Source organism: Hypomesus nipponensis, chromosome 28 (assembly GCF_054491055.1).
Source record: "Hypomesus nipponensis isolate SF chromosome 28, ASM5449105v1, whole genome shotgun sequence".
NCBI lineage: Eukaryota > Metazoa > Chordata > Actinopteri > Osmeriformes > Osmeridae > Hypomesus > Hypomesus nipponensis.
This window is the reverse complement of record NC_140388.1, coordinates 4,337,044-4,352,015: the sequence shown is the minus strand read 5'-3', so window position 1 is coordinate 4,352,015 and position 14,972 is coordinate 4,337,044. Positions and strand designations below refer to the sequence as shown.

At 45.4% G+C, this 14,972-nt stretch overlaps 1 protein-coding gene across 1 annotated transcript; it reads right to left on the bottom strand.

Moving 5' to 3' along the window:
- Positions 1-159: 159 nt before the first annotated feature.
- homer1b (homer scaffold protein 1b) lies at positions 160-12,263 on the bottom strand. The gene is made up of 8 exons (XM_084694725.1): positions 11,621-12,263; positions 9,311-9,442; positions 8,376-8,471; positions 7,864-8,012; positions 3,739-3,895; positions 3,464-3,574; positions 3,052-3,132; positions 160-2,479 (listed from the first exon to the last, which is right to left on the bottom strand). Exons 1-8 carry the CDS (start codon positions 11,921-11,923, stop codon positions 2,288-2,290), a joined length of 1,221 nt encoding a protein of 406 aa, XP_084550851.1. The 5' UTR covers positions 11,924-12,263; the 3' UTR covers positions 160-2,287.
- Between the last annotated feature and the right edge of the window lie 2,709 nt (positions 12,264-14,972).

The following is a 14,972-nucleotide window of genomic DNA, read 5'->3' as shown; positions in this document are numbered from 1 at the left end:
AAGTGGTGTCATTTAAATCCATTCATGTTGGTCCTGGATGCCACCTGGAACAATGGCTGCCCTATAGAATCTTCTGGAACCATAGAATGACCCTTTGGAGAACATTCCACATAAGTCTCATTGATGACACACAAACAAAGCTGTGTTGACAAGACAGAGTTAGTGGATGTGGTTTTATGTGAACAAAAACACCACACTGTTTTAATCCATCACCACTGTATTTGAATATATTTGAAAATATTTGTAATCTTTCAAGTTTTAATATTCACCCCACAGTCAGCTCCACCTATGTACTCTCTAAATTAACTTGAATAAACTTCATCCTGTGGTGTCATGGTCGAGCCTGGTCGTCAGACACACTGCACCACACCTAACCAGCATCCTGCTCCTGAGATACCTCTTTGATAGCATAATTAGGAATTCAAAATTACTTTAATCAGTCAAAAATATTGCCAGTCGTCTCATACCTTTACACAGTAACAGTTACTACATGAAATACCAGAAGTTACAAAAACAGGTGAATGAACAGATTGTCTGCTTCTGTGAAAACAGATCTGTTCACATCACCTCATGGTTAACAAGATCAAGCTCATCCACGCTGTAGACTGTCCTTCCAGTCGTCTGTGTCCCCTCACAGCATGGAAGGATCCTCTGTTGTGTTCTCAGTCCAACTGAACAGTCAGAGAACAGTGGTGTACCTACGTAAGATAGTATATCAACACCTGTATAAAAGTCTAGAACCCAGCAGTGTGGGGGGGGCGAGGAGAACAGCGAGGGCCCAAGAGCTGCAGTATTCCTGTTTACTGTGAAATGAAGTACCTGATATTTCGATTGAAATGTCTTCCAGAAAACATCTGGTATTGCTCAGTCAGTGTGTGTGTGTGTGTCCACACACACACGGTGGAAGGCTTCCATACACACACACACACACACTATTAGGAGAATAACTCATCTCATAGAGTATCAACTTCATTGAAAGATTTATAGCAATGCAGCCACTTCAATTGTTCAGCTCCATACACATACACTCAACACACACACCACCTGAAGCTTGGCAGGAAGACAGGGTGTGTGCTCTCCGTGAGGTGGAGAGCGGGAGTTTGCTGCAGCTCCTCATATTACTGAGTAGGATTCGCTGGTGGGATTAAAGATTTCGGGAAGATCCTACAACTGTCAAACTCATCATATCCATCTCCTGAGGAGAACAAGCATGTAAACAGAACTTTAACTCCTAGGAGCCTTTCTCTGTCCAGAAGCCGGAGTGGGGGATGTGATGCTGTGCGTAGCAACGATTAGGTCACTCCAGGTGTATACAACGTCTCAGAGCAGGAAGGCTGCTTCAGAACCAGCTTGCTCCTCGTCTTACCGAAGCTAGGCTCAGCTAGCATGCTGCTAGCTTCACCGAAGCTCAGCTAGCATGCTGTTAGCCTCACCGAAGCTCAGCTATCATGCTGTTAGCCTCACAAGAGATTGACTAAGATAGCATGATGCTGGACTCACCAAAGCTAGGCTCAGATAGCATGGTGCTAAACTAGGCTGAGCTAGCATAGTAGCTTTTGACCTCTCAGTCCTGTTCCCTACACACTACTCTGCCGGCATCACTGCCTTTGACAGCTGGTGTTCTACAAGCTTGATGGTAATTATGTTTTGTATGACTGCCCCTGTTCCTGCGCAGAGGGGCAGAGCAGTGGTGTGGTTTACTCCTCATGCCAGCTGTGGTGTAGTTCCTGTGTTCTGACAGTAGGTGGTGCTGCACAGGCATAGTTCTCTGGCTGATAATGATGATGCCCAAACCCGTCGCAGGCACAAACTACATCCAGCTCTCCTATTGGTCTGTGACCAGGAGATCATTCAAAGTGCCAGCCAATCAGAGGGCTCATTTAGGGGATTAGACATTTATGAACTGATGTGTGGGCTGGGCTGGAGGCTAAGGGGGCTGGGGGTACAGTGGCGTATTTGGAAGCCACTTTCCAGTGTAGCTGCCCTCTGTGGGGACCTGAGCAGTACCATGGAAGGGCAGTATGATTATATAGTGGCTTTGTGACTGAGGTGCACTTGACTTGGTCATTTCAAACAACCAAACCAATTGAACAGTTCCATAAAGACTAAATCTGACCTAAATCAATCACACCTCAAATACATTCAAAACGTATGTATTTGATCCAGTCCAGGGCTCTCAAGTGTGTGATTTACTACATTGCCAAGCTGGGCGGCAGCAGGGAGAGGAGGGGTTTTGGCTCCGTAATGTGCGTAAAGTATGCCTCCAGATCCATAGGGGGCACTGTCTCTAGCTGCCCTCCTCTATCAGCCTGGCCAAGGTGTCTCTCAGCTCCGTCAGCTCAAAGATCTTCCCATCGAGCAGCTCCAGCAGCGTACGCAGGGACTTCCTGAAACTCTCTTGATCCTCCTGACTCTCCTCCAATCGCTGTTCAGCTCCAACCAGCTGCTCCTCCAATACCCGCCCTCGCAGCTCTGTCTCCTGGAAGAGTGAGGGATCGTTAGCGGGGGACATTTTGTTAGCTGCATACGTCACAGCAGAGAAAAATCAACTACAGTACCAAAACTTTAGTTGGTAAATGTTTAGTAAACATTTACCAACTTTCCCAAAGTTCAAATCTTACGGTCCTCACCCCTCTTTGCTGCCCCTTGGTCCCTTGCCCAACCCTACGTTTTAATAGACAATACATTGTTACTCGACTGACACACTGCTACAGTGTGACTGCCCAATGAAACATGGTTCATCTGATGAGGAAGTCTGGTTATCCTCAGGTTTATTTATCTTCTCTGGAGTCTGGAATCTGAAGGAATGCCAAGGGGCACTCTCATTGGTAGTTGTAAAAAAAGATGATTGGATCATCTTCTAACCAATAACATTTTGTTAAGAACATGTAAGCCAGTAGTGGCTGTCAGTCATGGATAGACCTGCCTTATGTAATATCACAGCATGCTGACTGGCGTGTAATAGATCAGAGCATGCTGATTGGCCATTGTGAATCGTAAAGAGACAAACATTGGTGTTTGGTCGAGATGGCGTGAAACAGGAAATCTCACCTCCAGTTTCTGTATAAGGGAGTCTTTCTGTTCCAGCAGGTCGTTCACATTCTCTACCTCCTCTTTCAACCGTTCCATTTCCTGAAAGATGGGTTTGAGCGATTAGAACAAAATGGTCACAAGCATTCACACACAAACACACGCACACACACACCCCCAGTGGCGGTCCTAGCACATTTGGCGCCAAGAATTCCTGTGCCGCCCCCGTTGGCCGCCCCAAAAGAGTACACAGAACGAGTGGCACGAACAAAACTGCAATACCTTTATTGGCCAAACACACAAATTGCTGAAAAAGCCGCCCCTCTCAGCGGAAAATGCCGCCCCTAACTTCGTGGCGCCCAGGGTGGCTGCCCGGTCGAACCGTGCCTAAAACCGCCCCTGCTCACACCAACACATGTACACAGACACTAACCTCCTCTTTGTCCCTCAGTGAATTCTCGAGCTCCTCGATGGTTTCATTCAGTTCTGTTTTCTGGGCTTTGATGACAGGAGTCTGGATGTTCTGGCACTCTAGCTCAGTCACCTGCAGTTAGAGAGAACCCGGGTTGGGAACATCCCTCTTCACCCTCACCCCTGCTCATCTCTCCCTGCGCCCACTCACGCTCATGCTGTAGAGCTTTTCTCTTCCCCTCCCTACCCACCCACCCACCCACCTCCACCCATCCCCCTCCTCCCCCCACACCTCACCCGTTTGTGCAGTCTCTCAGCTTCTTCCTGGTAGGCTGAGAGCTGCTGCTTCCACTGCTTTACGTTGGCTGTGGACTCCAGCAGAGCTGCCGTCAGCTTGGCGTTGTTTCCCTTCAACGCCTCCAGCTCCGCCTCCCAGTGCTTAGTCATGGTGGGACTGAGGGAGATGAGGGGCGATGGGAACGGAGAAGGAGGGGGGAAGGAGGAGGTGGGGAGAGGGAGAGGGGAGGAGGGAGGGAGAGAGAGAGAAAGAGATGGAGGAAGGTGAGGTGGAGAGGAGAGGAGGAGAGAGGAAATAACACAAATACGCTTAGATTAGACCATGAGAAGACCACAGAGCGGCTCTGCAGTCTGAGCATCTGTCTGCACTCTGGACCTAATCTCAGATTATAGCCCAGGTCTGACTGACTGAATCTGACACCCTAATCTCGGCCACACACAGAGAAGAGAGAGGGACGGATAGAGAGGGAAATAAAGGTCTGTGTGGGAGAGTGAGAAAACAGGAAGAGGTGGGTTGAAAGAAAAAGAGGGTACGAGAATGAGTGAGCGTGAACACACACACACATAACCACATACACACACACACACAATGGTATTGCTTTCAAGATGATCTGCAGCGTCAGCGTTATAATACACACATTCTCTCAGCCTCTCTCAAAGGCATCTCCACCATGGGCTCACGCCCACTCCATACACACAGAGGAGATCTAATTCACTCCCACCTCGCCTCTTACACAACCCAACCAACCCCTGCATGGATGTCAGTGAGCCTGTATGTAAGTGCGAGTGACGCAGTCACAGGAGACAACACATCTTCCTACACATACACCCACCGCAAGGCTGTCACCACAGAACCAGAGTAAAAACCTTGCATACCCACACCGAGACAAGACGGAGAGAAACACCAAGATGATGAAATGGAGAAAAGAGGAGAGCAAGGCGGAGAAAAGAGGATAGATGAATGGATAAAGCTTGACAGAGAGCTATAGAGAGACACAGAGAGAGAGAGAGAGAGAGAGAGAGAGAGAGATGGAGAGAGAGAGAGAGAGGTAGAATGGTAAGTGAACAGTTTTCTACTTATTGTTTGACAAAAAATGTATTCTGTCAGCCAAATCATCTGTTTTCTGAGAATTAGAGCTGTTAGCGAGTGAGTTACACTCAATGTGGATATAGGTTGGGATTCATATGATCATGCTTACTATGTGCATTTGAGGATAACTGTTTGTTGTGTATTAACTATGTCAGGAATAAGTCCAGTGTCGGAAGGTTTAGGGTTGTGTGTTTCTTGTGTGTGTGTGTCTGTGAGAGTGTTGGTAGTGTCAGGAGTGTTGGGAGAAGCTAGTGATTGCTCTCAGACTCTGACTCAGACTGATGGTTCTCAGACTCCAGGAAGAACAACTCTGACAGATTGTTTTCCTGACTGTTGACCCCCAGCATAGGAAGCTACAGCATGTCCTTGTAGCATTACTCTGATGATAATTCACTGGGTTAACTTTGCTACTTCATGGAAGTTCTCATTCATAAGTCTTCGTGTCCATATTGGTGTGTGTGTGTCTGTCTGTGTAAATGTGTGAGTGTGTGTGTGAGAGTGTGCTCCTCCCTCTCAACACCATCCCAGAGTTGTAAACTAAAGTGTATGGGATCACCATGACAACAGAGACCTACTCAACAATGACGTCCTGGATCTATGAATGACATCGTCAGTGACTCTGCTTATCCACCCCAGCACACGCCTACACCTTCCTTCACGCCAAGCCCTGGCATCATCTCTGCCTACCCTGCCTGCTGGACCACACACATCAGCAATGTAGGCAACCAGGTAACCATGGCCATGCCAGACAGCCTTCTAGAAATTTCCAAACAGTCCTGGAGCTGCAGGGAACCCCACCGCTCTGTCAAGCAGCTGGATAAACCACACTACCGCCTACTGAGTGTGGAGGCCAGTGTGTAAGAGTTTTAATGCACCTTTATTGTGTGTGTTTGTGTGTGTGTGTGTGTGTGTGTGTGTGTGTGTGTGTGTGTGTGGTGTGTGTGTGTGAAAGAGAGAAAGAGTATGTGTGTATCTAAATCTGGAAGTTGTCAATAAAAACATGTCTGCTTATGAAATTCCATGTCTGTCATTCTGGGGGGAGGAGGGGGTAAGGGGTGGGGGTAAGGAGGGGGTAAGGGGTGGGGGTCGGGGGGGTGGCTGTTTGGACGTTTCACAGTATCACACCACAGACACACAGGACCAGTAAGCTGCCAGCTCACAAGGCACTGTGTGTGTGTGTATAACAGGGAGTGTGAGTGTGTGTGTGAGAGAGTTTGTGTGTGTGTATGTGTGTCTCTGGAAGGAGGTATGTGTCCTAGTGTATATATGTATATGTGTGTGTTTGACAGAGTTGAGGGGGTCAGGTCTCTCTCCCACATATACATCGATTCTACCTCCATCAGCTGATTTACACCAAAGAAGTGAGCAAAACAGCACACACACATTGACTACACACCCACACATACACACACACGCACACCTGCACAGCTATCTTTAAGTCAAACCAGAGTACCAAACATTGTTACGTAGAACAAAACAACTGAACTATATGTGCTAAAAAAAAACAACCAATAATACATGGACAGATTATTAACATGTTTAATTGATGTTCACCACAGTTAGACGGATGTGTTACTGGGCAGGTTACAGCTACACAAAGGCAAACATGAGGAGAAAGGTCATTGCTCTCTGGAGATAGCATAAGAAGTGTGTTCATACACAACCTTACTACAATCTGGCAGCAACAGTGCTTTGGTGCTGTTTATCTGCATTCGGGGGTGTCAGTGACTCATAACTTGCTAACACACTGCAGCCCTCAGTCCTCCCTCTCACTACGCCTCTCCATCTGTAACACTCTCTTCCTCTCTGTCTCTCTCTCTCTCTCTCTCTTTCTCTCACACACACACTCTCCCTTTCTCTCCCCCCCATCTCTCTCCCAAGCGCACTCTTCTGCTCTCCGACTCTAACACACGTATTCTCACTACCACACTCTCCCTCCCTCTCTCCGTCTCTCTCATCCTCCTACTCTTCTGCGTTGTATAAGAGTTATATAAATGCCTCCTTGACACCTTGTGGGGCAAAACCTCACAACCTCACAGAGGAGAATGACTACAACAGACACTCACTCAAAATATCTGCTGCTGAATCACACATTTTTAATATAATACATTTATCAGTATAACATCTCTGACTCTGCTCAATAATACTGAGGTGAGAGCTTCAGGGACATAACTGCAGCTTCTATAAACCATTAACAACATGCCACAGAGCCGAACACATGCTCAAGAACACATGCGCACATACCAAACATCATTCAGGAACAATACATGTGATAGGGTCTTGTGTGTTCGTGGACATGTCAGTGATAATGTCTGTCTAGGTCAGTGATAGGGTAATGTGTGTCTGGGTACAGGTCAGTGATAGGATAATGTGTGTCTGGGTATTGGTATTCTACACTCTTCACCATGAAGCAGAAAGTTCACATGGTTTAAGATGTGTTAGCAGACCACACTAGAACCGGAAAAAAACACCCTATTTGAACCATGCTGAGTAATGCACTCATACACCTTAACACATAGATATACAAAATATACTTATTGTATCATACTAGCTTGTTAAACTGTCATTAAACTGTAACATCATCCCTGTGACGTCCTTCCTCCCAACTTCAGTCAACACAACAAAGTAAACAGGCGACTTATAAACAACTTCGGAGGAACAGACCCTGCTTTGTGTGGAGAATATTACAGTGCTAACTGTGTTAGACTGATCAGACAGGGGAGCAGCAGTGCTAACTGTGTCTGTTGGTGAGCAGCGCAGTCAGAAAGAGCACAGCTGAAAGGCCTTGCACTGGCCCCTACAAAAACCAAGACAGAAGCAGAGTTAGGAGAGAAGGCAGAAAAACAGGAGAAGGAAGGCAGGAGCCGGATTAAGAGAGAGGAGAGGAAACAAGGAGACAGGGCCTTGTCGACAAATACATGCATCTTTTTGCACACACACACAGACAACTTACGATTTCAAACAATTAGAAGCGTCAAATCGTGTTGGTTCAGTGTGTGTGTGTGTTTCTGTGTGTGCGTGTGTGTGTGTATTACCTGTGTGCAAACGCCAGTGCATTTTGTGCAGGTTCTGGGCGTGGCTCCGGGGGCGGTGTGATGTCACAGAGGTCATCTGTGCCATTAATGTTTTCCATGGTGGGTGGGGTAACAGGGGTCAGCGGTGACGAAAGGTCAACAGGAGACTCCTAGAGGCCAAACGTAGACAGGAAGTTGTAACACAGATGTAAGAGGTCAGCCCAGACCATACAAACAAATTGACAAACAGACAAACTAGTAGGCTAGCAGACAAACAGACAGACAGGCAGGAAGACGACAGACAGACAGACAGACAGACAGACAGACAGACAGGCAGACAGTCAGACAGTCAGACAGTCAGACAGGAAGGAAGGAAGGAAGGAAGGAAGGAAGGAAGGAAGGCAGGCAGGCAGGCAGGCAGGCAGGCAGGCAGGCAGGCAGGCAGGCAGGCAGGCAGGCAGGCAGGCAGGCAGGCAGGCAGGCAGGCAGGCAGGCAGGCAGGCAGGCAGGCAGGCAGGCAGGCAGATAGATACCTGGGAGGGCGATGTCGCCAGCTCCATCTTTCCATCCAGGCTCTTCTCCTTTGCTAGGCGCGCAGCCTCCTTGTACTCTGCAAACTTCTCTGCAAACTGGAGGGACAGAGGTCAAGGGTCAAGTCAGGTCACATGTCAGCTTCACAACTACGTTTGTGTTTGTTATAAGTGAACTCATCTCTTTATTGCAAATAAATGCACACATACACACACAAGCACAGACAAACACACATATGTAGGCACACAGTGTGCCATAGTTGGTTAGTGTTAAGGCAAGGTGGTTGCTGGCAACGACTGGTAGGGCACTGGAATGAGGGTCCCATCCCATAATACATCAGTGGTAATGTGAGCTATATAGGTCACAGAGAGTGACAACAACACATACATACACACTCTCTCCCACATACTTAACACACAAACACACTCAAACAAACTCACACACACTCAGCATGGTGACTTGGGTCATGATGGTGTTGTAATAAGCAGTGGTAGGCCGGAGAAGGCTGCTGTCATGAGCAGGCACAATGAATACGATACAGTCCTCACGTGCTATTTCACTAGTGAGATATTGTCTGTCTCTTTGCCAGCCCACCTGGCTATCTGTGTGTCTGCCTGTCTGTCTGCCTGTTTACCTATCTGCCTGTCCTCCTGTCTGGTGGGGGACGCAAGTCTCAGGCCATTATTAACATTCTAGACTTCTATCACACATATCTCTCATTGTGTGAGTATGTGTGCTTGTGTATGTGTGCGTGTCGTGTATTTGTACACACACACACAATGCCTCATTAGGCTAACAACGAAAGGAGAAGTAAAGATGGAGAAAGGAGAGTATATATATAGAGAGAAAGGATAGACAGAGACAGACTGACAGACAAACAGACAGATAGATGGATATGTAGACAGAGAGACAGAGAGATACAGGAAGAGAGGTGTACCTTAGCTAGGTGGTGTTCAGTAGAAAAGCCCAGCCCATAGACTGTGTTGGCTCTGCTGTCGGCCCACTGACCAAACTTCTGTGAGGTCTTGGTGAACGTCATGTTGGGACTGATGGTACTGTTGATGATGGCCTAGAGGAGCACAGACCCACACAAACACACACACATTATACTGAATCACTGAGTTTACATACACACACAAACACTCATTACACTGGAATACCATGTGTACAGTCACAACCACACGTACAGTTTTTTCAATTGCAAACACACTAAAAAGACACATAAAGCACAATTATCAGAGAGCAAAACCTTAGCTTGAGTCTCCAAAACTGTAAATACATTTTCTGCTTTGCACCCCATTTGCAATTCATCACGGCACTTTTTGCAACACACTGCACTCAGTTCTCTACATAAGACACTAGCCTGGCTGCCAGCCCAACCCACAAAAAGATTTGGTTGGGAAGTTGGGTCTGGAGGGTCTCGTATTGGGAACAACTACATAAAACCAGGATCTGGGCGGACCAAGGAAATTGCCAGGACAGGCTTTATACGATGATGGATAGATGATCAACAGTAACGTAATCAACAACGTCACGAAAGAGCCCTTGGGTTGAATTCGTTTTCAACAAACAACATATTACGTTGCTCTGATTGGTTGTAGGTCTATCCAATTGAGCGAAGAGGCATTTGTTTTACGAGTTCGGTTGAAACGCCCCGTAGTCACAGCCCAACGGAGAGTTTTCAGAATCATATTCTGACGAGAATTATGAGTATGACAACGTCAGGCTAATAAGACACAGGAATCTGACCTCATTTCTAAATTGTTGACTCATAAATCAGGATGTAAGCGTTATAAAAAGACAACAGGTGAGTACTTTTTACACCTACAGTGGGAGCCAACATTGCAGCCAAAAGAAGAGGTAGAGGGAGGGTGAGCATGGGAGGAAGCGTGAGAGGTATACAGAGTGGAACTTGTAAAGAAAAATATGTTTTTACTCCGTTTTTCTTCTTCTCGGATTTAACATAGATTTGTCATAGAACATATTTTCGGTTCACACAACTGTCTGTATACTGTATACTGAATGTGCTGTGCATACAGTATGTTGCAGTCATTTGTTGTGGGGAAAAATAAAAAGGTTTTGTTTCAACAGTGTTTCTGCACATATTTCTGTAAACTTTCTGCAACAATCTATCGTGGCAGAATTATCTGCATAAAGAACCACTACTATGACAACGCTCACTCATAGTACTTTTGATCAAGCCCAAAGGTGTGTTGTTAGTCGAACACATTTCTGGAAATATGAAGCGTGTGCCATTTGGTGCAAACGTTTTCTCTTGTGTTTCAGTAGTTTTGAATGCAGTGCTTCATTTTGCAGGACAGTGGAGGTGTTCTGAACCTCGGGTGTATGGTTTTGTGAATTGTGTTACACTAATGTAAGTTGAGAGCCCTGCTTTAAAAAAAATTTTTTAGCAATTGCATAAAACAGTAAAATATTACAAAAAAGATTGGCTATACATTGATTGTTACTGTACAGTCACGGAACTGTGGTCTGGTTTGAACCTTATCAATACAGCGTGATTACAGTAGGTTGCCAAAGGTACTAAGAGCTATGTGTGCACAGCATGTGTCTGCGCATGAGTGCATGTGTGACTGTGTGTGTGTGAGAGTGTGTATTAAAGTGTGTACGTGTGTGTGTGTGTGTGTGTGAGAGAGAGAATATGTGTGTGTGTTGTGGTAGTTACGTCATGGAATTGATGAGTAGGCATTTGATCAGTGAGAGTATGATCACCATGGCATGGTCTCCCTGACAATGAGAACACAGCAACAGGGACGGCCTCATTCTACTGCACCTCAATTTCCCGGATCGACACGGACCCTAGTCTGGGCTGTGACTGTGTGGTTGTGGGTGTGTGTGGGCGTGTGTGTGTGTGCGTGTGAGGGTGTTAGAGAGAGAGAAAAGTCGGTCTTGGGTATCACTGGCCATCACTGCCCCCTCTCCCCAGTGCTCTTCTGCTTCTCCTTCTCCTCTTTCCTCCTCACACATACACACCTCTGCTGTATGAACTGACTCAGTCCAGACCAGGGCTGTCCTGTGCTGTTAACACGTTAAACGTATTTTGATTTGTCTCAGAGCTGTTCCATTTCATTTAGTGAAACAAAACCAGTTCCATTCATGCAGCACTCGACATGGATGAACTGGTGCTGCCCAGCCTGATGTTAACCATCTCATGAGGTAAGTTTGATTTGTCTCTCCCCAGAGCAGACATGAGCATGACAGGAAAGCAAAAAAAGAGGTAGTAGCATACCTTGGTGCCGTCCAAGCTAATGATCCGGTAGACATTCCGGGTGCTGTCGTAAAAGTAAGAGACGGTGACGGCGTGCTTGCTGGAGGGCATCCAGTTCCTTTTGGTGCTCGGGTCGATCTGGAAGACGTGCGCCCGCGTGCTGAATATCGGTTGTTCCCTGAAGGGAACCAGGAAGAAGTGGTGAACCTCTTTGTGTCTGAGCACCACTGCCTCCCCAAAACCCCCCACCACGCCATTGCCGGCGGCCAGAGAGTGCGGTCGCCCAGGTAACTTCATCACCAGCTCGCTGCTAACGCCATCCATGATTAGGGGAAAGAGGGCGTGGCCTAACGCTCACTTCCACTGTCCATAAACTCACAGCTGGCATCCATGAACTTAGAACTTACTGTACACGCACACTGCCACACAAACAACCACATACTCTCTCACAACATGCCTGCCCAGCGCACACACTTGACAACGCTAAAAATACACTTTATACTAAGCCTTGAACTCAACGTCATTCCCTCTCTCTCTCTCTCTCTCTCTCTCTCTCTCTCTCTCTCTGTCTCTCTCTCTTTGTCTCTCTCTCTGCTCTGCCTTCTCAAACACTGTTATTTTTCTGTCTGTTTCTCTCCTGTCCCCTCTGATCATGCTTGCTACCCCTCTCCTCTGCTGTATTAGAGCTGTGTAAGGTAGTGCAGCTCCGTGGGAATGTGGGGTGGGGTGATAGTTGGAGAGGGTGAGGGAGGAGAGAGAGGGTCCTACAGGCTATATATAGAGATTAGGGCACACTAAGCTAAAACACAACCCCAAGGCTTAAACTCTCCCCCCCACACACACACAGATCCAGCATGTACCATTACTGATTAAATACGAAATGTGGTCCTTCACGAACATGATCTAACAAAACGAGTACAGCAAGAGTGTGCATGTGTTTGTGGCGTGTGTGCGTGCATGCATGTGTAGTATGTGTGTTTGTTTATCAATACAATCATCAAGTGTGACAACATTGAGACCTGTGTGTGAGGTCAGTGCCCCCCCCCCCTCCTCCACACACCCAGATCTCTGTTACACACACACACACACACACATGCTCTATCACATGCCCTGCTCTGCACTACATACACGTAGAGATATCGAGGGATATGGTGGGATGTAGCAAGCTAGTGGAAAGCATAGAGGAGAAGGATAAATGCTTACACTGCACTGAAGATGGGGGGGGGGGGGGGCAGAGTGTGGAGAGGGGTGGCAGGGGACATCAAAGCCTCTCTGTATAAATGAATATTATAATCCACCAGCAGGAACTCTCCTGTATGATTAACTAAGTCAGAGGGAGGGGTGAGGTGGGGGTGAGGGTGGGGGTGGAGAGAGAAAGAGGGAGGGGGGGAGAAGCGGAAGAAAGAGTAGAAACATTGGGTGGAGAAAAAGGGAGCGAATCAGAGATGATGAGGGCTGTTTCACACAAAGCTACTTATAAAAGGCCTGCTGGGTGAATTTGAATAATCATCAACAGACCTTGTCTGCAGGAGAGGACTGTGTTTGTGTGTATGTGTGTGTTTGTGTGTGTATGGGTGTCTGTGTGTGTGTATGGGTGTCTGTGTGTGTGTGTGTGTAGTGGAGAGGACTATGTGTACAGATAGACAGGCAGGCAGGCAGACAGATACAAGTAGACAGGCATACTGTCTTTTGCCTGTCTGTCTGTCGATTTCACTAATTAACCATACACCCAATAAGCACATCTAAGATAACTTTTTTTGACGTTTTAAATATAGACTCTTAACCAATACACTTTTTCTGTATTGGGAAAATAGAGGTAAGATGCATTTGGATTTGTCAATATATTTCTGGTCTTTTCTAAATTGTATTTTCTTTACTTTTTTTTGCAATTGTACTGTTAACTATTTATGTAGATATAATCATTATATTGGGGTAGTTTAGATTGAGACATATTTTATGTAGCATCAGCCTAAAAATGTGATATCACATTGACTGCCATATAATTGAAACGTTTGAATATTTTGATCTTTTCACTTATAATTTCTAATGTATTAAATGTATCATTTTTTTTTAGTTTAGTTCGTTTTTAAGTTAATTTTCTATAAATGCACATTTTTGGACTGATAGTGGTTAATAAAGTAAAATATGGCAGCACAAAGCTTGTGGTTAATTTTAGTTTTTCTGTTTGGTCAGTGTTATGGGAGCGCCCGGTTAACCAACAACACAGACAGGTATCCTGCCCTGGACCAGGTTGGTTTTGTAGCCTAAGTTTCCATATTCATTGATCTTGAACGATGTTGAACTTGCTTTATGGAACTAAATTAACTGAAAATTAGTCAAACTAACCCATAAACCTGGTTTATTTGGTAAACTTGCAAGCCAGCCCCATTCCAACTAATCTGGCATGAACTAAGGTAGGTGACTGGCAATCTGGGACTAGCATCTCAAACATGGATTAAATAATTTAACAAACCCAAGGTGTTTGTAATGAACCAACTATAAAATGTGTTTTGAATAAGCTTACAGTAATCTATGTAAACTTCTAGCTAGCTAGCTACGTTTTCAAGAAAGTTATTCACTCTTATTATTTCAGATGAATTTATTAAGATATGGAGTATGATTTTGTGAGTGACAGGGATTAAATGTGTCATTTATTTAGTTTAGTTCGTTTTTTAAATGGATTTTCTATAAATGTACATTTTTGGACTGACAGTGGTTTGGACTGATGTCTCAGAATCAGAAGAATCAGAATAGATTTGTATTTGCCATGAAAGTTTGCACAGACAACTATGTGTCTGGAGTAGGATAGGTTCTTGTGTTCATTTTGTTGTTGTTGTTAATTTCAGGTTTTTGCTACCAGTCTGATTCTCCTCTTTTTAAACACTTGTTATTGCATTTTAAAATTATGAACATTCAATTAAAAAACAGTTTTGATGTCTGACTTTCATTCGTGAATGAATCTATGTTCCTTGTATTTGGTTTACATATATGTATTATAATAATATGTGAGTATTTCCCTGGGTAGACGTCACATATAAACTGAAAACCAAAAAAAAAAAAATGAAAATGTAGTTCAAATATATACATGTGATTAATCATGCACAAATGCGTGATTAAGCCCATGGCATCAGAATCTCCAGCCAGGAAACCAAAATTGCCAACCCTGTCTATAATCTAGATAATGTGTCAGTGTTCAGTGAATTGAGTTGAGCTGAGATTAGTGGGATTGATCCTGGAATTTAGAAACCAGCAGTTGCCATCAGCTGGCTAGTATCTTTATCTACTAAATAGCACAGTTTCTAGATTGCGTGTTCATCTGCTACAATAGCAGCTAGCTAACATTCAAACCTGTATCCATGGCACAGTTAACTGT